General features: G+C 46.8%; 6 protein-coding genes across 6 annotated transcripts; all 6 read left to right on the top strand.

Moving 5' to 3' along the window:
* Window positions 1–7,856: 7,856 nt before the first annotated feature.
* Window positions 7,857–9,190, top strand: PV09_09495 (uncharacterized protein; the record flags this gene model as incomplete). The annotated part of the gene is made up of 2 exons (XM_016363560.1): window positions 7,857–7,926; window positions 7,989–9,190. The coding sequence occupies 2 exons, from the start codon at window positions 7,857–7,859 to the stop codon at window positions 9,014–9,016; spliced, it is 1,098 nt and encodes a 365-aa protein (XP_016208613.1). The 3' UTR covers window positions 9,017–9,190.
* A 903-nt stretch (window positions 9,191–10,093) lies between these two features.
* Window positions 10,094–16,611, top strand: PV09_09494 (uncharacterized protein; the record flags this gene model as incomplete). Its single annotated transcript, XM_016363559.1, has 6 exons — window positions 10,094–10,384; window positions 10,482–12,983; window positions 14,806–14,890; window positions 14,942–15,760; window positions 15,857–16,354; window positions 16,415–16,611. 6 exons carry the CDS (start codon window positions 10,094–10,096, stop codon window positions 16,609–16,611), a joined length of 4,392 nt encoding a protein of 1,463 aa, XP_016208612.1.
* A 912-nt stretch (window positions 16,612–17,523) lies between these two features.
* On the top strand, window positions 17,524–18,517 carry PV09_09493 (uncharacterized protein; the record flags this gene model as incomplete). The annotated part of the gene is made up of 2 exons (XM_016363558.1): window positions 17,524–18,060; window positions 18,185–18,517. 2 exons carry the CDS (start codon window positions 17,524–17,526, stop codon window positions 18,404–18,406), a joined length of 759 nt encoding a protein of 252 aa, XP_016208611.1. The 3' UTR covers window positions 18,407–18,517.
* Window positions 18,518–22,579: 4,062 nt separating this feature from the next.
* Window positions 22,580–23,158, top strand: PV09_09492 (uncharacterized protein; the record flags this gene model as incomplete). Its single annotated transcript, XM_016363557.1, has 1 exon — window positions 22,580–23,158. The coding sequence occupies one exon, from the start codon at window positions 22,580–22,582 to the stop codon at window positions 23,156–23,158; it is 579 nt and encodes a 192-aa protein (XP_016208610.1).
* Window positions 23,159–23,953: 795 nt separating this feature from the next.
* On the top strand, window positions 23,954–24,772 carry PV09_09491 (uncharacterized protein; the record flags this gene model as incomplete). The annotated part of the gene is made up of 2 exons (XM_016363556.1): window positions 23,954–24,240; window positions 24,280–24,772. 2 exons carry the CDS (start codon window positions 23,954–23,956, stop codon window positions 24,770–24,772), a joined length of 780 nt encoding a protein of 259 aa, XP_016208609.1.
* Window positions 24,773–24,970: 198 nt separating this feature from the next.
* PV09_09490 (uncharacterized protein) lies at window positions 24,971–25,807 on the top strand (the record flags this gene model as incomplete). The annotated part of the gene is made up of 2 exons (XM_016363555.1): window positions 24,971–25,147; window positions 25,235–25,807. The coding sequence occupies 2 exons, from the start codon at window positions 24,971–24,973 to the stop codon at window positions 25,805–25,807; spliced, it is 750 nt and encodes a 249-aa protein (XP_016208608.1).
* Between the last annotated feature and the right edge of the window lie 677 nt (window positions 25,808–26,484).

Below are 26,484 nucleotides of genomic sequence, written 5' to 3'. Positions count from 1 at the left end.
TAGGTAGAGGAGTGTGTATGCTCAGTTAGCACTACTAGATACCAAGAGTTCACGTTCTCGCTGTTGTGGTCTTTTTTTTTTCTGTGGCCTCAGTCTACCAGCACTTGTTGAGAAGTTGGTGGATTTTGGACCACATGACGCTTGGTAATCGGCCGACACGCATCGGGCTAGGCCCAACACGCCCCACTTCACCTTGTTGTGGAAACAAGACCAGCCAACCCTTACGCTCCTCATCTGTTTTCCATCACCACTATCTACAGCCGGTTGTCGCCGCCTGTATCATGCTGGCTAATCTACTAATACTTGCTCTAGTATTCGGCTCCTGGAGGCTTAAGGCCTCTGTGTTGCATCCTGCGTACCTCAATCCCCTCAATACTCCGCATTATCTGTTACGCCTCTCTGTTCACCCTCTGCCCTGAGGGCATGTTCCATAAGTCCGATAGCTTCAATAGCTAAACTACACCTGCTTAAGATAGTCCTAAGGTTGTTCCTTCCTAGTTGCCCTTCGAAATGCTGTTTCCTCTTATCCTTGAGCAACTTGCACTGCAGCAGGACGTGCATAACAGTTTGCGGGCCTTGGTGGCACCCCCGGCAGGTCGCGTCCTGGTATCCTGGTACTCTCCAGCTGGCCAGGAAGTGACGGAGACCGATCTTCTTGGTCCTCATCTGTACCAGGAGAGCGCTCTGTCTTTTGCTTAGGTCCTTGTGTAGCTTCAGAGTGCGTTTGGAAGGCGTCGGGTTGTGGCGGTATGTCGCCCTACCCTTACTATCCTGTGCCCACTCCCTCTGCCACATTGTGGCTGCTTTCTTTACTGTCCACATCTTTAGTGTTGCCTTAAGAGCATATAGCTCTGCAGGCGGGTCTGCTTTGTCGCCCCTGGCACCCTCCCCTTCCCTTCATCCAGTGGCCTCCTTGGCAGCTCGATCCGCGTCCTCATTCCTATGGATACCTTTATGGGCCGGGATCCATTGTACCTCTACTTTATGACTATCGTTCTGTAGCTGTTTGATATACTGGGCGATTTGCTTAGCTATATACGCGCCTGACCTGCCTTTGGGCCTGGTCAGCGTGCGGATCGCGGCCTGGTTGTCTGTGAAGATAGCAACTCTTTGCTTTTGAGTGCTCTCTTTTGTATGTTCCAGCGCGATTTCCAGTGCCATCTTGATTCCTTGTAACTCTGCTACATATACAGTAGAGGTCTTATCAGTGCCTATGTACGCTTTCCGTGTGGTCCTCGCTGTAGGACGGACTGCTGCGGCTCTGACATGGCCTTTGATGCTGCTACCGTCTGTATAGATATAAAGGGCCCCCTTTCCAAGCATCTTATTATACCTGGCCCGTGCTGCTTCATCGCTGGTGTCTATATATATAGTTGGTCCTGCCTGCCATGGTAGCATGATAAATAGTGGGATTGTCTCTGGCAACTCCATGCTCAGCTCCTTGATCCTCCATGCTTTGGCCCGTATTTTCTGCAGTGGGCTACTGTATTTGGCTCTCCAGTGACCCTGTTGTTGCTCTGAGTGGTCTAGCAGCTCCGAGATTCCTGAGCTAGATTGCAGCCGTCCTAGCGCCTCTAGGTTGTGCTTCCATATTTGTTGCTTAATGGGTAGTGGGTGCGTTTCGACGTTCAGTGCTGGCTGTAAGGTTGCCTTATATGCCCTACTCACAGCGCGGGCCCCTCAGGCTTGAATGGCCTCTAGTCTGTTCAGTGTCTGTCCTGTGTACGGTCTGTCGTTGCGGCTGGAGTTCGACCATAGCAAGCTGGCGTACATCATCTGTGGGATCGCGACCCCGCGGTAGATTTTCTGCATGTTCCTGAGGTCTATGCCCTATGTCGAGCTGCCAAGGGCCCCAATGGCATGCACTGTCTTGGCTGTCTTGCGCTCGATCTCCGCGATGTGCTCCTTCCATTCAAGCTTGCTGTCTATAGTGACGCCTAGATATTTGCATGTCCTTGTGGGAGTGATGATGCCCAATGCCGTCTTCAGGGGCTGTTTCATATCGGGTTTCCTGGCCCTTGAGAAATAAACCAGTTGGAACTTCTCCGGAGCGAACTTTGATGCATGGATTACAGACCAGTATTGCGCCCTCTGCATTGCCCGTTCCAGCTTCAGAGTGGTCCCTGCCATAGTGGGCCTGCAGGTAAGTATTGCTGTATCATCGATGTATCCTATAGTGGTTACTTCTGTGTTGCAGTTATCTATTAGGTCTGAATTATATAGGATATATAGGATAGGTGAGAGTGGTGATCCCTAAGGTATTCCAGTTTGTATCGCGTACTCCTCTAACTCGAAATTGTCTATCATGATCCATATATGCCTGTCTGCAAGGAGGCTGGCAATCCAGGCGACAATCCGTTCGTCAACTCGTCTTTTCCTAAGTATATGTAGGAGCCTTTTATGAGAGATGTTATCGAATGCTCCAGACACGTCCAGGAGCAATAGGCTGGCAACTTCTCCTTTGTTCCATGCTTCGTATATCTTCTCCATAATAGAGTGGAGGGCGTGGTCCGTTGACCGCAGCCATCTCCCGCCCATATGTCAGGGCGGTATCATTTAGTAGGCCTCTACCAAGTAGCTCAGTCTCCGGGTAATTATAGTGTCTATTACCTTTCCTATTATATTGAGTAATGCTATAGGCCTGTATGCCTTCGGCACTGCGTAGTTCCCTTTGCCTGGCTTTCTAAGCACTACTGTGGTGGATATCCTAAAGTGTTCCGGGCAGTAGCCTAGTCTGAGGCTCTGGTTAAAGATGTTGGCAAGGTGTTTTACTAGTAGCTCAGCTCCTGCCTTCAGCGCCTTATTTGCTATCCTGTCTGGGCCTGCCGCCTTTAGCAGGGCGTTGGCCGTTACAGCCTCCAGAACCTCCTTCTCTGTGATCTCTGGTAGGTTTATCTGCTGGTTGTACTGTGCATTCTGGATGTCGTCGAGATCGGCCCTCGGAGGCGCTGGGAAGAAGACTTCTCAGAAAATCCATGCCTTCTCCTCAGTGTCTGTTACTTCCTATCCTATATTAGGACATCGAATCGCTAGTATGACGCTTAGAGGTTGGTTCTCCCTTGTCCTGGCCCACTTTGCTACCTTCCAAAGAGACTCAGGAGTAGCCGCTGCCATCTCTACCCTGTCTCTGTGTGCTGCCTTTAGAGCCTTCTTGACTATCTTGGTCTTCAAGTTCCGTGCAGCTTTGTACGTTTCCCATGACTCCGCTATGCGGTCCATGCTATAGAACCACTTAAGTTGTTTTACTTTGGTCAGTACTCATTTGCATTCTGTGTTCTATCCCTCTTTTACCCGTGGTGAGGGGCATGTTTTGGGGAGGACTTTGTTTGCCGCCCTGTCGATCACGCTTGCAATCTCCTTAGTGTATCAATCCAGTGCCCTCTTGGTTCTCAGCCGCTGTACCTGAGGTAGTGTCTGTGCGAGTGCCTTCCAAAACCTCTCTTCCTTGAGATGCTTCCATCGCCTCACGGGTTTCCTCTCTCCGTGTTGGACTCTCAGGTCCATGACTATACTGATCGGTAGGTGATCAGAGTCATGCTCTATATCTCTATCTACTTCGCACCGGATTATCTAATCTGCTAATCCTGCAGACATCCAGCAGAGGTCGATCGTCGTCCTCTTTTCTCACTCTTCGTATGTGATCGCTCCTTGGCGGAGTGTGCTCATCATACCTATGCTCTATATAACGTCCAGCAGCTCCTCTGCTTCCTCCTCGTGTTTGTCTACCCTTTCTCCACCCCATACTGGGTGATGGAGGTTGAAGTCGCCTAGCGCTATCTGCTCTTCCGCACTGTTCTCCTGGCAGACTTCCTGTACCTTTGGAAGCGCGCTCTCGCGTCCTTCCGAGCATTGCGGTGGGTTATACACATTGTGTATGATGATCTGGCTTCCATCCCCACTTTCTTTGCTCCGTCTGATGTATAGGGTGCATAGGTGCAGGTGGCAAGAATGATTCCATGAAGAGCTTGGCCTTGTCTTCACTTTCCATCGCTTGCTGCTCCCCATCGCGCAGTGGTGGAATGTTTGCATATTTGGTGCCTGGTTCCGCATATTTCGCGGCCTTCCATAGAATGTTCCCGTCTGCAGCTCGGTCGTGGAAGTCTTTCTAATATGTGGATTTAGCTCGTTCAATGGCCTTCGCCCATTCCTTCCTGCGACCTTACATTAATATAAACAGTTCTTATGTGACATGGTGCTCGCGGCTTAGTCTGGCTATGGATGTTTGCCACTTTCGCCGTGCTTTATTGTACTGTCGTTGCTTCTCTTTCAGATCTGAGGTGAACTAATGCTTGGAATATGGGCATGGGTTGGCTAGCGGGGTTTGCTTTTCAACTGCATCAGCTGTTATCCTTGTAAAGTGTCCCACTAGCTCATCCAACTGTTTGTTTGTGTCGATGTTGGCGTAGCTTCTAATACGTCACGTTATTAGGTCGCCAATGCTGTCCCAGTCTGTCTGCTCATACATACAGCGTGGTGGTTTTTCCTCTCTCTGCTGCACAGGGAAATTCCATTCTGAAATAATGCCGCAGTGGTCAGATCCGTAGTTTTCATAGTATAAGTGGCACTTTCTGAGTTGGCCTGATATATTGCTTAAAGTCAGGTCAAGTGTGGTTCTGCTCCCTGGCCGAGTCACAGTCCAGCACGTTGGTTCGCCTCGTCGTAGTTGGTGGTATAGGCTGTGTTCCTCCATGAAACTGAGGAGGCTGGCTGCTTCTCCTACTCTATATGGCTGAATGTTATCACCTCTCTATAGTGGATCTTGCGGATTAAAGTCTCCACCTATTATTAGCTTATAAGCATCTTCTTTGGCAGGAGAGTTCTGCGCAATAGTGCTGTTGATAGCCTCTAGGATGGCTTGTATTTCACCCTCTGCTACTTCGCGGGTGCTCCTAATAGGCGGAACGTAGACTGAGGAGACCATGACTGGCCCTGCTAGTGTGCTAATCAATATTCCAGTTATATCAAGGTTGTTGCACCGGAGTTGTCGATGTGCCGGAGGTGCAAGTCGTTGCTTGACGTATATGAGGCTGCGGCACCGTCCTTCTCTGTCTGAGGTTGGTTGGTATAGCTGCCAACATCAGTGTTATGTGTGTGCTTTGTAGTATGAGACTGAGGGTTCTTGGATTAGGAGTATGTCAAGCTTCGCTGACTGTGTGTCGTTAATTAGGGCTTCTATACATGCTCTGGAGCGCATAGTGTTCAATTGTAATATTTCTAGGGTGGTCATTATTGGAAATGTGGAAATCTTGTGGCCCGATTGGTGCATTCAGCTGCTTCTATATGATGTCCTTAGTTACAGTCTGCATATCGAGGTTGAGTTCCCTCTGGGCATTCGCTGTTGTCATGGTCTTCCATGCAGTGTGCACATCTTTGTTCTTTACAATTCCAAGCTAGGTGTCCAATTCTTGCACACCGGTGACATCTCTTCCTTCTTAGCTCGTATGGCTCGACGCTGCCAATATACTGCTTGCCAAAGAGAACTCTATTGCGCACTGCCTACTCAACCGCACCAGGGCTATTAAACCATATTCCCAGCGAGGCATGCTTTCCAAGGGGTACGTCTTTGTGTTTAAGCCAGGCTACATCCGTGATATGGTAGCCTTTTGAGGTGAGGTCGTTCTCTTCTAGGAGCTTAGTTGCCGCCTCTGTCTTGTCATCTAGTTGGACCTGTTCGGTTGGGGTGCGATAGACCACAATGCCATATCAGGGTCTATCAATCTTTGTCTCTGGATGGAGGTCTGCCAACTATTTATCATGTTTCGAGGCTATCTCCTTTGATTTCTCATTTTTAAAGCGTATAACATAGCCAAACTTTGTTACGCCCACTCCTGCTATCTCTGTTTCCTTCATGGTCTCATGCTTTTGTAGGGCTCTGGTGATCCAGTTGGTCGCCTCTTTCACATCCATGTATCTCGTGAACTTTTACTTTGTGCCTGCATTTATACTCTCCTCCTGTTGCACTAGGGGGGTGGTAATACGCAAGTTGGTAGATCCAATCATGCTCTAGGAAGCTCAACCCTTCCGAAGTAGCTTACATCAGTGAAGCTAGTCGGTACTGGGAAAGTGTTCCTAACATATCAGCCAGTACTAGCCAATATAACCTGATGAAAGCTAACACTGGGTTGTATTAGCTTTTATCAGGTTATGTTAGCTAGTGCTGGCTGATATTTGGGTTCAGGTAAGGCAACAGAATGGTGCCTATAATATGTTATAAGGGTAATCCTGTGATAATGAGTTCTGACACCAAGACTACCAGAACGACTACCAGAAACGGTATACCGTTTTTCCTCCGGTATGGTATGGTATATACCGTTTTTTTCGGTATGGTATCTGGTATAGTGATACCGTCCCGTTTACTGTACCATATACCATACCGAACGGTACGGTACGGTATATACTGCTACCGTGGGCACCCTAGCCACCATGGTCCGGTGCGAATTAAGGAATGTGGGAATTATGGGATCAAGGTTTGATTATCAAAGCATAAACTTGAAGCTGTGAAGCCTCACCATCAGCCCTTTTTTTCTTTTTCCTTTTAAACTTTCCCGTATGCATGCATGAGTTCTTTGACTACTAATCTATGGGTTGGGCTTTGGGCAGGTGTGTGTAGGCTTTCTGCATTCATTTTACAATGGAGACAAAGACCAGGGCCAGAACTCAGGTCTCGGCCGCGTGAATGAAAATGTGACTGGTGGCTTACGCATTAATTAAACTATATGTGTGGGTGTTGATCGAGAAGAAATACAGACCTGTTACTCACCTTCCTTTTGGCGCTTTACTACTCTTGTATGGGGGACATAGAAGAAGTTTAAGGTTGGAAAGGGTTTAATCTATTTAATGGTTCATACAATCTTTCGAACTAGCACTCAGCATTAATGCCAATTCAAACTTGAATATGCAAAAAGTAAGTTTGGTTCGGGGAGAGATGCTTCGGTCAGACTATTGACTTCGTCGTAGCCGAATGTGGGGAATGGTTACATCTTGTCCCATCGGGATTTATAAAACACATTTGACAACGCGTCGCTAACTCGGGTAGACTCCTCTGAATACTCAGAATAGATGTGATTGCTTCTAATGTCTGGGTGACAGTCCTGGCAGCGAATGAAGCGGGGTATTGCGTCAAGTATTCAACATGAAGGGAATTTCCTGGGATGCTGGGCGCAATAGAATTGATTGAGGTGCTGTTTCTTCCACTTGTACACCTCGCAGACTTTTTCTCTGAAATTCTCGCTTGGGGCTGCACTGGAACTCCTGACTTGATTCTTTACCGTTGGCCACAGCCTGAAGGGGAGTCATCTTATGAATCTTTCCCATTTCTGCTGCATGCTATCACCTCTTACACATTTGGCTTACGCCAGAATGATTTCAGGGTGATCTACAGTGTAGACGAATGGATTGATTGGCAATTGGTGGGAATCTGAAGAAATCCATTATGGCGAGCCCTGGGCACATTTAGAATGCAGAATTGATAGGTGGCTCCCGTAAAGTCAAGCATGGTTTTCTCTTCACCACCAAGTATCTATAAATACGGAAAATTCTATGCTGAACGAATAATGCTATTACAGCTGAGACCAAATTTCCTCAACGACTGTTTCTCAGTGACCGAAGGCCAACCGCTACCGGCTTGTTGATAAAACAATCGTCACTACCGCCAGCCTGGCGTGTTTCGTATGCATGAGATTCTTCTCTTAAGTCTTCAATTTGTTCCTGCTCCGAGTTAGTTAGCTGAATGTCTTAGAAATGGGCAGGTATACTCGAGTTAAAGGAGGTCCAGAAGTTGTTACTAGAAAACCATCACGACCCTGAGCGGTTTAGCGCGTTGGAGAATCAAAACATGGCTATCCACTCCATACCTGATGTGTGAAAGGACGTACAATGGCATCCGGCCCGCTGTAGTATCATATCTCACTCTGTATTATGCTACGAGTATGTTGAGTGGGATGTTCGGAGGCCGCACGAATGGGCGCAGTTGGTGTTGGTAACACCAGAAGCGGCGGTCGGCGAAGCATTCGGACAGTTCGTGAACAGACAGCAGGCGTATGGTCGTTTGGATAGAGTCGTGGTCGACGAGTGTCACGTCGTGTTGGATTCGCGTGGAGGTTGGCGCACCGAGATTTTGGAATTGAGACAATTAGTGCGATTGCAGACGCAGTTGGTATATTTAACAGCGACGTTAATGCCCAGCGAGGAGCGCGAATTCATTAGGTGCATGGGATTACCCATAAAAGAGAAGATACAGTGGTTCAGAGCACCGACAGAGCGAAAGAATGTGACATACCAGGTCAAATGTTGCACGAGAGAGGAGGAGACACAGGTGTTGTCCGGATTAGTGGAGCGAAAGAAGAAGCAGTATGGCAAGCGAGGCAAAATTATAGTGTATTGTGGCACTGTTGATCAGACAGAGGCGTTGGCAAGTGAATTGGGAGCGGCGGTTTTCCATAGAAACGCGGGTAATAAGGAGTATAAGAGCGCGGTGTTACATCAATTGAAAGGAGAGGACGGTCAGCAAGTTTTCACAGCAATAAATGCATTAGGATTAGGTGTTGACGCACCAACGATACGAGTTGTCATACATGTGGGTCAAGTGCGGCGATTACGAGATTACAGTCAAGAAAGCGGGCGAGCGGGAAGGGATAGGGCAAAAAGCGAGGCGATCATATTGAATACAGCAAAGATAAAAGCACGGAGCAATTGGATGGATGATGGATTGAGGCAGTATGTATGGAGTGGGCGTTGCAGAAGGATGGTTTTGAGCGAGTTCATGGATGGAATAGAGCGGGGTCCATGCGAAGAAGGCGAGCAGGCGTGTGATATTTGTGGTGGAGCGGATGACATCAAAGAGTTGGCCCAGGTTCGCACGGGTGGCGAGTTAGAGGTCATGGATGCAGGCGTGTCGCCATCATTAAGATTTGAATTCCAGCGCGAAATGCAGCAAAGAAGGGTGATTGAGGCAATTGATAGAGAGTCACGAAGGGATGAGATGGAGGAAGTAGACAAATTGAGGCGGTTGATGTGAGAATGGGGCCACCGATATGTATTATGTTTGGCCATGGGCCGTAAAGGGGATGGCCATATGGCAGATGGTTGCACATATGATGTGGGAAGGGAGTTGTTTGATTATGTGGAACAGGTGCGGAAGCGAATCAAGTACCAGCCATACAGCGGTTGTTACGAGTGTGGTGTTTGGCAGGGGGTTTGTAATCAGTGGGAGAAGAATGACAAGAATGGTCGATGGAAAAGGCGGAATGGTAAGAAATGTCAGTATGCGGGTGTGTTGATTCGAGCAGTTGGGGCCATTTAGGGTTGCAATAGAGTTGCATTTATGCAAGACATGAGTGAGGTCATGTCATCAATAGGGTTGCCGCTACTCTAGGATTGTTTCTTGGAGCGCGTCACGTTCCATAATTTCACCCAAATCGTGGCATGTGACATTTGTGAACTGCGTCGCGTTCCCAAATTTCGCCCATATGGTGCTGTTGTAGGATCTTGGAACGCGTCGCGTTTCGTGGCGTCTGGAATGCGTAACGGTTTCCTAACCCTAAACTAGCGACAGCAATGTGGCGTCTCAGGAACGCGTCGCGTTACCCCTAAATCAGTGGCTTTCTGTCTTCGCCGTTTCTTTGACTTGCTCCTGACAATTTGTTCTTAATGCCATTTATAATATTCAATTTGTGACGCAATGGTGCCTGTTGTCTAAGAGTGGAGCACTACAGTGGCGAGTGATTTGGACGCTGTACTTGAGAGTCTGGACCTCTGCCTTAATCGACCTGAGCTTGCTATTATCTGTAAACGATGCAAATATGCCCTCCAACCATTGGGAGATCGAGTTTCCAGACATTTATGGGAGAAACACCAAGTGTCTGCCAAAGCTCATTAAGGCTTAACCGCACTTGTAGCTTCGCTCCAACTAAAGGACCCAAATAAGCTTCCTTCACGCAACGATGGCAGTCTAGCGCATCCTCAGCTCGCTAAGAAGCGTGGTTTGGCATGTAAGGGTTGCAGGGAGCGCACGACGAGCCGCGAACTGTTGCAGCGTTACCTGGCTAAAAAACACAACTGCAAGAGTGGCCAGAAGAGCCTGCTTAGTGACAGCATGCAAAACTACGTAACTCTTCAAAGCTGGACTCAGAATGGATCAAGAGAAAGCTGGATCGTTGAAGATGATGGGTATCTACCCTCATCAGACAGTGGTAATAATGATGCCTCACAAGTGTCGCCGTGCCATCGCGATAAAGTTGCTGCCCTCTATAAAGAAGAGCTACGAAGAATCGCCCAGAAAGAACAAGATATACCCACTGCAAACGTGGCTCTAGATGATCTGGCTCTTACAACTAATTGGATGCCAAATATCCTATTGCAATCTATAGAAGAGGATATTGGTCGTGTTTTTGCGGCTATTCCGCCTTGACGATGCTGCGCGAGAGGAGTTCCTTGGGATACGACTTTCAAGGCAGCAGCAAGAAGCAGCTGAATCCCTCTAGGCAGCAATACTAGAACAAGAGAACAAGCAAGATACTGGCGTTCCTAGCCCCATTCATGCAGCTGCACCCTTGGTCCGATCAACTCGCACAGCTTCTGGTATGGCTGTATCATATTTACAACAACCGAGCCATCCCAACATTAAACTGCCTCCTATAACATCCCAACTTTATTCGCTGCATGATGAGACCGAGCAGGAAAGCAAGGCTGAATGGTCAGATGATGCACATTTAGATTCGGATTTTGACGGCTTTGAAGAAAACGATAGTGAAGATAGTGTAGCAGACGAGATGTTCCAGGAAACCTGCGAGACAATCGTCCAGTCAGTTGAAAGTCCATCAGACGACAAACTTGCCGATGCGGTCGGGAAGCTCTCCGCCTTTCTCTGCACGGAGGAGTTTTTAGACAGCCGTGCCAGCTCTACATTCATTGTTTCCTTCAGCGGCTTGATAAGCTTTCCATACCCTGGAAGCACTTTCAAGCGGCCACAGAATTACACACCCAAACTGTCAGCGCTGATATACTGTATCTGCTTGTGTCTTCTCGAGGCAACAATTCCTCGATATGCACATCCCTTGATTGGCTGGCAGGCGAGACCGCACACCGGTTTGCTCAGTCGCTTCAATCCAGTCAGGGAGCGGTTCATGTGTTTGGGTTGTCAAGCGCTAATGGGCGAGCTTCTTAGCTTACGTTCATATGGCCGAGCTATTTCTCGTTCGGATGGTCCTACTTTTCGCGTCCAGTGGAGTGATGACTCACAGACGGTATGCTGGGATGCAGGAAAAGATGTCGGGAGTCTTACAATGGATCAGCTGCGGCAGTTTGGGCGTAAGTCTACTAACAGCGCCTCAGTCTCCTTAACCCGGTTGATGTATGGGTGGGTACCTGATATCCACTTGAAAGGCATCCGTGACATGATCTCTAACCAGAAGAAAGGCTATTCTTTCGTCCAGGAGCCCGCGAACAAACTTAACACAGCCTACCTCGACCTCTCATCTCGCGCTTGCCTTGATCTGATCAATGGGTTAATAAAGGGTGATCAGTGGAACATGGCTGCTGTTCGCCGTTACCTGCAGGAGGAAGTCGAATTTCTTATTCAGATGATGCTCGTGATGTATTTGCTTGGTGGCCAAGCACCCCGGAGCCCAGATCTCTTCAGCATCGAGCATCGTAACGGTGAGAGCACTTCACGCGGAACATGTGTCCACGATGGCGTGGTGGTCTATATTATCCAACACTGGAAAGCGCGACAAGCCACTAATAAGGAGTTCAATGTCGCATGGTATCTCACCCCTGATGCTTCAAAGATTCTGGCCACGTATCTCATCTATGTGCGTCCATTCACAGATATATTATGTCGTGTGTGCCTTCAATATCAGCATGAACATTGTCTGCTCTTTGTGTCGCCTGAACATCCAGAAAAGCCCTGGAAAGTTGGAGTACTTACAAATGCATTGAAAACACTCTCGAAGGCTATATGTGGCACATCATTCAGAGTGCAAGTTTATCGTCAGCTCTCAATTGCAGTCACTGAGAAGTATATCAAACAGATTAGCAAGCCTTTCAACAGATATGATGATAAGAGCGTATCGGCAGACATCGAAGTGGCGTTCTCGTGGCAAAGTGGACACCGGCCACTTCAAAGAGGGACGACCTACGGTATTGATGGGGCATTTCCAGACTCCCTTCAGCCGGCGCTTCTCAGAATCTATAAGTGGGCCTCTTGCGAGTGGCAGGGATTCATGAGAAGCGACAATATTGCTTCATCATCACCGGAGTCGAGACATGAATCTGTGAGCATAGAAAGACTGGGTGATAAACGACGCACGCCACCTGTACAGGAAGAAAGGGAAGCCAAAAGGCGGCACAGTTCTGGACTATCGCAAGTGGTAGTAGATCTATGCCAATCAGATACACTAGAACCTGGAGTGTTAAACAGAAATGATAGCGGGGATTTATCGTTATCGCCAGTGCCGATATATCTGTCTAATATGGTTCAGGTATCGTTAATCAACCAAGAGAACACAGGCAGTGATGACAAAGGCAGCGCTTGGGCGAGATGGATACAGGCGCGAAAAGCGAGGCGTAAGCATATGCAACACGTCACAGAGTCGCACGAAGTGCTTCAAACCAAATCAGTCAATAATAGCGAAATTCAGTCAGCGAGAGACACGTTCTCATACTTGGGAAGGTATGGTCTAATCGTGTGTAAGGGTTGTAAATACGCTGTATGGCCCTCAGAAGTAGGCAGTCATCTTTCCAGCGCCAACCATCGAATGCCTAAGATTGATCGTCAACGGATACAGCAAGAGATCATGTCGTGGAAAGGCCTAGTGACTTCTATTAATAGCCTGGAGCTACCCAATCCTATTCCAGAGGTTATTCCAGAGCTGTCGCTGTATGACGGCTTATTGTGTACGCTTGAGAAAGAGAAGTGCAAAGCAGTTGCTCGTACTCAGGACGGGCTAAGGAAACACTGGGGGAGAGAGCATAAAGGATGGACGGTAAGTGGAAAAGAAAAAGGGGGTAAACTAAGCGTAAGGGAACAGCAAGAGGCAGAAAAGCGGTTTAATGGAGCGCATAAGAAAGTTATGTGCCAGCGGTTTTTCAATAGTCGTTATGGGTCGCAGTATATTCATATTGTACAGTAGCGTCTATAAATATTATATAGGTCATTATCATAGTAAAGTGTCAAAAGGAGATAATAATTCTCTACTTTATTCATTATCTAACTTATAAGAGTTGGCTAATCCTACTCAATTATTTCTAATTAATAACAACCTATTGTAGGATGAAGGACTTGTGCATATGAAACAATGATAAGCCTAGAGACCTAGGCTGATTCTATAGGGACCTCAATGAATCACTATATAGACCAGTAGTAGATCTGTCCAAAATGCCCTGTCCAAAATGCCCTCGGGCACATAAGTTATGTGCTCGATGGACAGGTACATAACCCATAACGTCAATATATTGATACTAAAATTTGTTTATTTGTAGAATGTGATTATATAGACCCGTGATTTGAGTTTTGAGTAAAATATCGTATTGTGCTATAAGATATAGGGACCTGAAGTATACATTAGGGTTAATATTGATGGGGTTACCATTGGAGTCAAATTTATGAATTAAGTCCAAAAAGTAAGATATAAGGTGCGCCGTCGACATCAGAGGGCGCGGAAGGCGGAGGTGGCGTTCAGGAACATGAACGAAAAAAAGAAAGTATGCGAACGCGTCGCCAAGTGCGCGCGTTGTCATGTTAAACGCGAAGCAGCCATATAGGAACCAGTTGCAGGCCAAATCAATAGCATATATATTATAAAGATGAAGCCAAATGCCGAAGAAGTATTTGTGCGGTTACAAGCATATGGGTTAATCATATGTAAGGATTGCAAGCACGCGGTGTGGCCTAGGGAGGTAGAAAGTCATTTACGTGGCCCGCATCATCAATTCAAGAAGAGCTATAGACAGGATATTCAAGCAGAGATTCAGTTATGGCAAGGGTTAGTAACCAGTAAGGAAGAATTACAGTTACCGGATCGCATCGAGCAGCAAATTCCCGAATTAACATTACAAGATGGGTTTTTATGTGCGATAGAGCCACAAGTATGCCAAAAGGTATTTAGGACCAAGAAGAGGTTGGAAATACATTGGCGAGAGCAGCATAGCGGTTGGACGGCAGCAGGGTTGGCACAAGGGCGGCGATTAACGAAAACAGAGAAGGAATTTGCGGATCAGCGATTCAAGGAGGCGTATAAAAAGATTAAATGTCAGTGATTTTTTCGTAGCCGGCACGGATCACATTACATTCAAGTCACGCAACAGGAGACGCAAGACGAAGAAGCAGCATCATTTGATTCATGGCAGAACGTGCAAAAGGAAGCAGAGAAGACATACGAAGAGATGGTACAGAAAGGCAAAGAAAGCATTAAAGATGGCGAGGAAGATGATGTCAACCCATAGTTATCAAGGACAAAGTGGCATAAATATTTAAAAAAGTACGGCCCAGAGGATTTGATAGCATCCACCGCGCCGCCAAGCAAGGACCTAGAGAAGCCAGAACCGTACGAAGATGTCATTTGGAGAACGATGACCGAAGTTGCACAGATCAGCCAGGAGACAGTATCTAGAGCAGGCGTGTTTGTTTGTATGGAAGCTGTTCAAACCGAGAAACAGCAAACACGATACATGCCATTAGAGATATATTGGGACCCAGACGCGATCGATAGGAGGGCCCAGCCATAGCAGCAAGTCTTGATGTTTTTCGTGCGGACCCAGCAAGAACACGATTGGCGCAGTCCACCGTATAAGTTTACACCAGAGCAGTTCGAGAAGTTCAACTGGATGATCGAAGAAGCGACCTGTGTGATTAATGGCGAGGCACAATATGATGGAGAGAAGTCTGGCATGAGTGCGATATAAAAAGCATGTTTAGACTTTTGTATTGAGTTGTTGAATATAGAGATTGAGTTCAGCGAGTATGAAAGTGCATTAGTATATGCATTGGCCGTTTTGGGCGTCAGTGAAACAGGATGGCGAGGCCCGGATTCATACCCACCTATTTTGTTGTCTGTGATCAAGTGCGCCAGGTTCATGGTGGTTCAGAAGGCTGTTCACATGGCGGGAGGCCTAGTGGAGAATGAGCATTTCACAGGCAGACGAAAAATGGATTTGGATAAGGATAGTGGGTTAAACAGTAATGATACAGCAAGCCTAAGCCTGTTATCTAGTATTCAGTTGAGAAGCCATGGCAGGTCAAGCAGTCTGATTATATATGAGCCGGCATCACTAAACCGGTTCAGATGGGCCAGTTCATCAATATGTGGTTGGAGCAGCCCAGGTAACCCATCAAGTCCAGCCATAGAGCCACGTGGCAGGCCACAGACATGCCATGTAAGGACTTGTTTGGATATCGTGAATGACATGATGGACCAATTCATGGTCCGCGGAACTAAAGGCCCAATGCAGTGGATGTTGGATTTGCGGACATATGGGTTGAAGATCTATTATAATACGACCAGGAGTGGCCATGTCGAGTGGTGCAACGGTGATGAATTGTTATACAAGAAAGCGCAGTTTAATATGGCCCAGTTCCGCAGCATGTTGCACGGGTTGATTAAGCAGATGCGACAGATCATGTTTAACGAATTGTTGTTTTGTGGCGGTAAGAAAGCAAAGGATATTCCAAATGTGCCATGGAACACCATTCGAGATGATCCAACCAATACAACACCTGGGTGGAGTTTTTTGGACGATGAGCGCACACGGTTACCTGTCAACGGTAAGCAATGGTTGTTCGATAGTATTGGACAGCAACCCAAGCTTCGACGAAGGTTCTAACGAATCGGATCCAAGACCGGGTTAAATACGATTGAAGTGGAGAAGTATATGGCCAGTATTGCGCAGTTTCGCGAGAAGTTGTTAGTAGCGGCGCATATCACGGGAGGGCAGCCCGCGCGTGGGACCGAGATATTGAGTATCCGGTATAGCAACATATGGAAAGGCGGACATCGAAATGTGTTCATCGAGGACGGTTTGGTTGTGTTTGTGACCAAATATCACAAAGGTTATGCGTTGAGTGGTGACGTCAAGGTCATTCATCGGTATTTGCCCCGGGAGATAGGCGAGTTGGTTGTGTGGTATTTGTGGTTGGTGAGGCCATTTGAACGCTGGTTGCAGTCTATCATAGGTGGGCAATATAAAGAAGGCGTTGAGGAGGACCATAATTCCGAGTCAAAGGCGTCACGATTGTTTTGCCACGATGGAAATGGCCGAGAATGGACATCTGGGCGAATGCGACAAGCATTGGAACGCGCGACGGCCCAGGGGTTAGGCTATGGATTGCATATTCAAGCATATCGTGACATCGCCATTGGTATAAGCCGGAGGTACATGTGAGGTTCGTCCGCGTTCAGTAAAGACGAAGAGAATCCAGGCGAGGAGGGAGAGGGCGATGCCATTGAAGATTTGCAGGCCGGCTATGGGTCACATATCGCAGGTATGGTGTATGCGCGAGGTTTGTTCGAGATGGACGGTGCCATTGCAAGTCGACGGCAGCAGTTCCGCACGAGCAGCATCGATTGGCATAGGTTTTTAGCATTCCCATCCGCAATGGATATGAACCCAGTCTAGAAGTGGAAGCGGGATGCATTCGAAGAAGAAGCAAGTGCGGCGCAGCATGAATGATGGGCCTGGTTACAACAGATGAACATGTGATCGCAGTTCGCACGGATGATGAAGTTGGAGGAAAAGAAGGGTTAGTTCTGTGGTGTCCAGGAACAAGCCATTGAAGCGATTCAGGCAAGAATCAAGCCAGTGGTCGCAGTCATGCCGACAGGAATAGGCAAGTCGGTATTGTTCATGTTGCCAGCATGGGCCGAGCCAGGAGGAACCACAATTGTCATTGTGCCATTAACCGCGTTACGTCAGGACATGCAGCAGTGTTGCGATGCGTTGTCGATATCATGTGTGGTATGGGAGGACAGCCGGTCGCTGCCAGATGCCGCAAGTATCGTGTTCATGACGCCCGAGGCAGCATTGGGAGATGAAGGCAGCATGTTCATTAACCGGTTGAAGCAGATGCGGCGGTTGGATCGTATTGTGATCGATGAGTACCACGTTATTTTGAGCGCGGAGTTGAGATTTTGTCTGAAGTTGCGCGAATTAGGCGAGTTAGCCCGTGTAGAAACACAGATGGTTTTGTTGACGGCGACATTGCCGCCCAGTAAGGAAGAGTTATTGTGGAAGCGCATGGGTTGGACAGTGGACGAAGTCAAAATATTCAGGATGCCGACAGTAAGAAAGAAAATATGGTATTCGGTTGTGAGACCGGGAAGCCGTTTGAAAAGAGAAGAGCATAATGAATTTATTGTGAAAATGGTTGGCAGAATGAATGGAAAGGGCATCGTGTATTGCAAGGCAAAAACGCGTGTCAAGACGATTGTCACCAAAGGATTGTTTAAATGTGATGCGTTTTATGGTGATATGAATAATCATCAATGATCAAGAGCATTGGAGGCATTTCGTGCAGGAAAGACGCGAGTAATGGTCGCAACCAACGCATTAGGAATGGGTGTTGACATACCAGACATTGAATGGATCATTCATGCGGATGAGCCGCGCGACATGTTGGATTATGCGCAGGAAAGCGGTAGAGCCGGGCGGGACGGGAGGGCAAGTCACGCGATTTTGGTGACAGGATATGATGATGAGGTCGATTCATTAGTACAAGCGTATATCAGTGGTGAGGGCAGTTGCAGGCGGAAGATACCAAGTTCGTATTTGGACGGCGAGGCGGACCATGGTCGATGCAGATTCGACGAGGAATCATGTGATTTATGCCGACCACATGAGATTTCGTTCGAGTACGCCGGAAGCCAGGATAGACAAGTAGTTGAGGCCCAGCGTAGGCGAGCAGGATCCGACAAAGGAGATATGGCAGAACGGTTGGAGGAGCAATTCAGTACGCAGCAGAGGCAAGCGGCAGCAGTGCGAATGAGGCGAACCAAGGAGCGAGTGGTCGAAGCAGGTGTAGAGGAGAGATTGGAGAGGCAGTTATGGAAGTGGAAAGGAAAGTGCATTGTATGCCATGCGGTAGGGGTTTTATATGATCATGTAGTCACCAGATGCGCGCGTCAGGAAGGAAAAGAAGCAGCATTAGAGGTGAAGGAACGGCGAATACGGATCTGATTCAAGGATTGTTCAGCATGTAGCAAATGTGGAGTACCACAAAGCATGTGCAATCGATACAGGGAGAATGGGAAGGGTAGATATGAAAGGGTCAACGGACAGTGTCAATGGTATGGCATCATGGCATCATGGCATCAATGGTGTTTGGATTGCGTCACGCATACAGGGCATTGTGGACAACATGGATGGAGCGGTTGGCACAGGATGGCGTAGACAGGGAGTCAGAGAAGGCCGTTAAAGAATATTTGGGACAGCGAAAAGACAAATGTCAGTTGCAGGGAAGTAATTTGGCGTTTGAGTATTTATGGATCACAGAGCAGATTGCGATGTTGGGAGGATAGGAAGAAAGGGAGGCACAGCAAGTCATGATACAATATATTTGTATATTTAGAAGGTATATAAAGATAAGTTAAAGGTTATCAGTGTTTTATTTTGCGCGTGTTGGTGTATACATGGTATTTACAATTTTTACATATATGGTACCATTTTCCATTCGAACGAATTGCGAGTTGGAAGCATAGGCACAGCAATGGGAATCAGAGAGGCGGCCGTGGACGTGCCAGGAGGTGAGAGAGCGGATTAAGGCATGTTTACCATTGTTTCCGAGTAGTTTGACACGACAGACCGATAAGCGACGGCGTGTGAGGTGCAGTGTGAGGTGCGATTTCCGAGCGTAGAAGTGTTAGGAATACTTTCCCTATACCGACTAGCTTCACTGATGTAAGCTACTTCAGAAGGGTTGAGCTTCCTAGAGCGAAGGGATAGAGAAGAGACTAAGATTTATTGAGGAGGAACAACAATAAGATAGTACTCAATTTTATAACTTAGAACAGTATGAGCTTCAAGTATAGAAAAGCATTCAAACTAACTACTAGGCAAAGCTAGATAGTTAAACTACAATTTGTGTAAGAGAGAGAGAGACCACTTTTTTATAGATATAGGAAAACCCCGCTCATGACACTAATTCATGAGCGCTGTAAGCATGCTCATGGCACTAATTCATGAGCGCTTCTGCGCTTACTATTGGCTTACATCAACGGAGCCAATCATATCTTGTTCTTTTAGCTTGTCACGTGTTACCATCGTAATGTCACAGGTCACGTGCACCTGACTAATCTAGCGCCTTATTTAGCCATCGCTTGAGCGAGATCACTTAAGAAGATACAACCACAACCAAAAACCACAACCCACAATGATCTCTCACATTGCAGATAGTCAATAAAAGGACCACCTCCTATCCTCTCAATTATCTAGTTTTCCATCCATCTATCATCTTCTGTAGCTCGTTAATACGCCGCGCACAGCAGTCCTCAGCACTGCCTAGCATCGCTAGTGCCACAGTGCGACACGTAACACCATTCCCCTCCTTAGTAAGCTTGTCCCAAGCTTTACTTAAGGGGGTGTAGTCCTGATTTTTCTTTTGAGTTAAAATGGCGTCAGCTCAGTCTCTTCGCCGTAAGAGGCTTTCTTTAGAAATTGATTCCTTCGGAAGTCCAGCCAGCGCCACTTGTTACTACTGCTTTTCCTGTAGTTTGGTTTGTATTATAATATCTTTGAAAAGTGAGAAGTGCTCCTGTTACGCTAGTAAGGGTTTGAGGTGTACTGGGTCTTTATAGAAGTCTTTAGATGAAATAAGAGAGAGTACCAAATTAGTGATAGTAAAGGATTTGGAAGAGCTCAAATGAGTGAGCGCCGCGCTCCTTTCTCGAATAAACCGAAATCGCAAACTTCTTGAATTTGCTGAAAGAAGAGCGAAGGAAAAGGCAATTTGCCTTATAGAGGAACTTGAGCAGGAGGAGGAAGAGGAGAGATCTCGCAACGGTGGGTGGACCGCTAGAGAGCTCCAGGAACTGGCTGAGAATATGGCGGCCTTTAACCGGATCGGTGGACCCACGGACCAGGTGGCCTTTTATGAGTCGGGTTCCGCTCATGAAAGCGTCGCAGCTCAAGTGGACAATTAAGGTTTTTGTAAGGCTCCCAAGTATTTTCCTCGTCGGGGTATCCTTTCCACTTGATAAGATACATGTGCTGACGTCCCCTCTTTCGGTGGTCCAGAATCCGTTCTACCTCATATTCCTGTTCCTCAACTTCAAGTTCAGTGCTCTTGTCCAAAGGTATATCTGGGTCCGCTTTCTCAAGTAGTGAAATATGGAAAACTGGATAAATTTTCATACTCTTGAGTAGTTGTAGTTCGTAATTGACCGGTCCTTTTTTCCTTTTGATCTTAAACAGTCCAATTTTCAAAAAATCAAGTTTAGGGCTTTGGCGCTTAGTGCAAATATTCCGTCGCCAAAGATAAACTTTATCCCCCTCTTTAAGGTCTGGTCCCTCAGACCTTCTTTGATTAGCCTGGAGGATCATTTTCTTATTTAGGAATTCTATGTCAGATCGTAGTTGAGCGTGAAGCGATTGCAATTCTTCTGCAAACAGCGTTGCTTCTGTTGGTAGGTGTGCTGATGTGTCAACTGTTAATCTTGGTTCCTTTCCAAAATTCGCATAATGGGGTGACATCCCTATTGTGCTTTGCTTTGTTGCATTATATGCCAGTGCTGCTTGCGGTAACAGTTGTGCCCAATTGTTTTGCCTATCATTAATATATATGCGTAAATATTGTTCAAGTACCTGATTTAGTCATTCTATTTGCCCATCTGTTTGCGGATGGTATGCTATTGACAATTTGTAACGAGTGGCATAATTCCTTCCAAAAGTTGGATGTGAAAATTTTATCTCGGTCCGAGATGATTTTTTCTGGTATACCAAACCTTCCAACCTCTTTTATATCTTTGCCAGATAAGAGGCCGTAAATTGTCATGGTAAAGGTATAAATATGCCATATTTTGTAAGTCTGTCAACAACGACTAAATGTTCTTGAATTTGATGTTGTTCTCATCCTTCGAAGGTGGCAAAGGTCCTATAAAATCCATGGAAACTTCCTGCCAAGATTTCTCTGGTGCTGGATTTGGTTGCAATAAACCATAAGGTTTATGCCTTTCATACTTGGCTTTCTTGCAAAGATTGCAAGCTCGCACCTAAGAGAAAACCTTCTATCGCATCCTGGGAAAATAGAAGTTTTGGCGGAGTTTTTCCAAGACTTCTTCTGCTCTTGCATGTCCTTGCAACGGGGGCTCGTGATGTTGAAGCATCCATTCTTTTTCTATCCTTAAAGGTAAAACTATTCTTCCTTTGTGCAGATAAAGTTTGAGCGTGTAATCATATTCTGCAATTTGCCTGATGGATTCATCCTAGCCGAGAGGAGGCAGCCCATCGGGTCCGATTCGTGAGGAAATGATACCAATCCGGTTAGATGTGGCTGTCACCAGGCTGAATCAGGGGGGTCGTTGGATGCGATTCGAAAGTGGGAATCGTGTATAATAACATTAATTAATTACTAAACAAAGCTGAAAACAATGATCTAAAGTATCACTTCTATTTGGATCTCATTTGAATTGTTTTAAAGCTATCTGTAGAACTTCGAAGGCCGGGGTCGAAAAGTGAGCTGAAGGAGATGGAGTTCAGTTGGGTTGCACAGACCACAGAGAACGAGAACGAGAACGAGAAAGGAGACGCGAAGCATAGTAGCAGTAGGACGCGAAGATGAGAAGCAGCGAGAAGAGTCACAAGCCAGCTTACAGTGGAAACAGCAAAAGAATGTCTAACCTTCCTAGAAAGGTACAACATAGTTATATGCAAAGAGCACGCTATAGCTGTACAGAATCTTGATGTGCACTTGCGAGATTAGCATGGTGTCGCTATATATATTCAATAGGAAATATTATCACAGTATACTGGGCTTTGGATAAAGAAGCCATATGAAGTCGAACTGCCACCGACAGGAATGCCGGTATTAAGAGTTCTTGGGCCACCTTTAACCGGGTTTCAATGTTAAAGAGAGGGCTGCTATTATATCACAATCAATAATAATAAGTTCAAAATGTATTGCAAACAATAACATCAAATGCTATGGAAGGGGAGGACTAACACGTTTTTTAAATGTGTTAAAGTACAGACTTTTTTCTATATAGGGGGCCTTCAGCGATACTTTGTCGTCTCTAACCCAGATGATATAAGTACAAAAGACAAGTGATTGGAGGTGGATACACTGCTGGGTGAATGGAAGGCTACTCAGGCCAACTATAAAGAAGAGATGTAGATTATGGAAGCAGATGTTGCAAAGATGGATAGGACTGGATAGTTCAACCGGACTGGATGGCCTGCGCATTTCAGGAAGCGCAATCTTATCCACCTCGCACATGCAATCCGGCTCCTGGGCAAAGATGAACGGAAGCTGAAGCGAGCATCACATGCAGTCGAGCTCCTGGTAGAACAGAGAATCGCCGGCTTATCGTCACTATCGCGTGAGACGCGGCGATGGCTGAAGAGTGCAAAGCGAGAGGAAGTTGATCAAAGACCTATGGCAAGACTGCAGAACCCGGAGAGTCAGGCTCGCTATATGAGTTACATTGTTATGTTTGTATACTATGTCCTGCGCTTGGTCGAGAATGAAGAAGTGTACCTTGCAGCTTTATCTGATTCTGATGATTCTGACGAGTCTGAGGACCCTAATGATGATGATGATAGCGATAAGAATAGCAAAGACGGTCAAGAGGAAGAGCGTAAACCTGATCTATTTGAAGACGCCCGCGAGTTGTTCCCATGGCAAGGGAGACAGAAAGATCTAGCAAGGGAATTGTGGGCAGGCCTGGAGGAGAGCAACGAGAAAGCACATGTGACATTGCTGTTGCGCCTTCTTGACTCCTTCATATTTCAAAATACAGGCGATAATCTGTTCAGTAGTGGGCTGATCCACTATATAGCTGTGCTTAGGATTGATACTAAAATAAACCGGTTACAGACAGCGAAGAACTACTCTTACATGCTTGCTAGCATGGTCTATTGTACAAGAGTGATAGCTATAGAGTCACTTCTTCTATCTGCGGAAAGACAACAGCAGGGAGATGAAGATCGAGCAGGTTTCATCCAGAAACGATGAGAGTTTCTAGCTGATGGATTATACAGCCTAATAAGTGAGATGTTGAGTCTGCTGGCATACGGAAAGTACATTGCACTCAACAGTAGAAACTCAGGAAGCGCATTTTGGTCAGCAGATAAGAAGATCTTCTATTTCAGGGGTAAGCCTATTGTACTTCACTAATTTCGACAGATGGTCCGCGGCATTATCATGGATGCAGAAGATTCCTTATAGCAGGACCTTCTTTGGATGCTAGACCAGGAACAGTGTTTCACTATCAAGCTGGATTAGATTATAGACGATGTCACATTTACAAAGCGAGGCCTCTTGTTCATACACCAGCAGGAGAACGGACTCCAAGGTGGGCTCGAGTGGATGCTTAATCGGGTTATGCAGATAGCGCAAGGTTGAAGGCTTCAAACAAAAGACGGCAAGTGGAATATCAAGCGAGTAAAGCAATATGTATATCGCGTGGAACGTTGGCTTGAGTTGCTTCTATGCAGGGTCCACATGGCTTCTGGGCAGCCTGGAAGAGGGACAGAGGTCACAACTATGCGGCGCGTGAATGGGATGTTACAGGATCGAAACGTCTTTGTGGTAGACAGACAGGTCATGACAGTAGTCCGGTATTATAAGTCTCAATCTCAGTAGGATAGGCCAAAGGTTGTGCCTCAATTCTTACCATGGAGGCTTGGACAGCTTATGGTGGTCTATCTAGCGTACCTGCAACCATTCTACGAGTATCTTACTGTCCAGTGTCTCAGTAGAGGATTCCATAATTATATATAGGCTGACGGATATGGCCTATAGGATACAATGCGATTGACACAAATACTTGTGTGTGAGACTGAGAAACAACTTGGTGTACGGCTCACTACGCTTGACTATCGACATATAGCTGTGGGTATTGGTCGAGTTGTAGTCAGCGAGGCGTTTGGTCATGGCTATGACGACGAGGTTGGAGAAGTCGAGGAGGCAGAGGTGGATGAGACGGGTGAAAGCGCGCTGGAGTTGCAGAATGCACGAACAACACAGACAGGACTTACCACCTATAGTGTGCCGGTGGACATCATTAAACACCTTAGTATATGGTCGATTGATACGTTTCGACTGCTAAGTGAGTTGTAGCACAGGTTCTTCAGCCTTGCTAGTTGGCATAACGGCAGTGACACGGACTTCTTGGACGATACGCCATGGGCAGGGCAGGGAGCCTGTATGAAGCGAGAAAGAGAAAATGACAATACAGAGGTGTCGGAGCTAGAAATAGCTAGGCCACAAGAATTAGAGGAACAGGCTGTTGATAGTCATGGTGTCTACATAGCGGTTCAACATATAGTGGGTAGCCTAGATATATTATTTAAGTCGGTCGAGCAAGAGCAGGGTATACATGCAGTTATGAAAGGTCAGTCTCTATTAGTCGTGATACTACCAACCGGAGGTGGTAAGAGCCTGCTATTCACAGTGCCGGCCTACCTTGACAGGACTGGTGTCACTGTGGTGGTGGTACCTTTCCGGGCGCTGGCCGACAACCTAGTGGAATGGATTATAAATAGCGGTATCAAGTGCATAGAATGGAAGCCGGGATGTATGAGCCTGGCTTCTATTGTTGTTGTCAGTGCAGACTTTGCTGGCTGAGAGTTTCTTCTATATGCGAAATTATTATGCGAGAAGAAGCTACTGCGCTGTGTTGTCGTGGACGAGTGTTACCTCATCTTCATGTCTAGTAATTGGCGCCCCAAGCTGGCAGCGTTGAGGAATCTTCATATTTTGTCTCGCCCGATCATACTGCTTACAGCTACGCTTCCGCCAGTGTATAAGCAAGAGTTAAACAACATGATGGACATCAGATGCGCAACATATATCCGAACAAGCACTGTGAGACCGAGCATACGATATATTGTGAGCTGGTGCAAGAGTTGGGAGGGACAGGTGACAGCTGTGGCAATGTGTCGGCGACAGCAAGGTCGTCTCAAGAATGGGCTTAAGGGCATCGTATATTGCAATAGCAAGGTACAGTGTGCAGAAATTGCGGACAAGCTTGGCTGCTTATACTATCATGCCAATGTACTGGATTGTGCAGAGCGTGTGAAGGCTTAGGAAGAGAAAGGGGGCTTCATAACGGCAACGTCAGCGCTTGGAATGGGGGTGGACTTTCCCAGTGTCGTGTTCATCATGCATGTAGGCGTACCGTGGAGTATGATAGACTATGCGCAAGAGAGTGGGCGAGGAGGGCGTGCAGGCGAAGCAACAGACTCCGTGATTATTGTTGAGGAAGGCGCAGTGGAACAGAGAATTGCGAATAGTAATGGGTCGGCGGATGTGCACGCTATAGGGCATTTCATACAGATAAGTGGGTGCAGGCGGGGGGCGATGAGTGAGTACTTGGATGGGAATAGGGTTGAGTGCGGCGATATAGACTTGACAGGATGCGATCGATGTGGAGAAGGTTTGGCAGAGTGGCAAGAGTCCAACTCACGTTGGGGATGGGAATGGGATAGGGTACAGATAATACTGGATGAATTGACGAGAGGGTATGTGGTGTGTTGGGTAGTGGGTGAGTCAATGCTACTGGTGGAGAGTGATTTCTGGGCTTCATATGACACGCGAGATTGTAGAAGCTATAAGGGGATGACAGATAGTGAACTGAAGAAGTTTCGAGGCTCAATATAATATAGCACGGACTCTTATAGCTGTATAAAATATGGCATCAGTCAAGTGTACTGTATAACAGGTAAGGATGTTAGGGAGAAGTGTCAGTAGGGATTTATATTAACACCCATGGTTCAATCAGCAATTGCGATATAGCAAGGGGTTGGTATTATTTAAGAGACAGGTTTCACAGGAGAGCTAGGTGGAGACTTCACAGAGTATGGTAAATGGTTAGGACAATGGCATAGTTCAAGGGTTTGGGGATAAGTGTTCAGCAACGCAATGGTGGTCTGTATTTGGTTGATTCTGTCACGGGGTCATCCCCATGACACGTGATAGGCACCATTCTGTTGCCTTACCCGAACCCGAACATCAGCCAGTATAAGCCAACACAACCCAGTGTTGGCGAACCAGCCCTGAAGTTAGCCAACACTGGCTAACATAACCAGATGAAAGCCAGTATGAACTAGTGTTAGCGAACCTTGCCCCGAACCCTAATTAGGAAAGGTGGACAAGCCCCCCCCCTTTCCTCATGTATTTAAGTATATGCACTCTTCTGATATTCTCTCTTTCACGCAACGTCTTGATTCTGGTATTTACACCCATACTACACGAACTAGTAGATAGCCGACAATCTCATCATTTCACCTCACGTGATAACTTGAGCAGATCCCATCTATCGGTTTCGTGACACTAGG

The sequence above is a fragment of the Verruconis gallopava genome, assembly GCF_000836295.1.
Source record: "Verruconis gallopava strain CBS 43764 unplaced genomic scaffold supercont1.73, whole genome shotgun sequence".
Lineage (NCBI taxonomy): Eukaryota > Fungi > Ascomycota > Dothideomycetes > Venturiales > Sympoventuriaceae > Verruconis > Verruconis gallopava.
The sequence above is the reverse complement of the archived record's forward strand: the minus strand, read 5'-3'. Positions and strand labels throughout refer to the sequence as shown.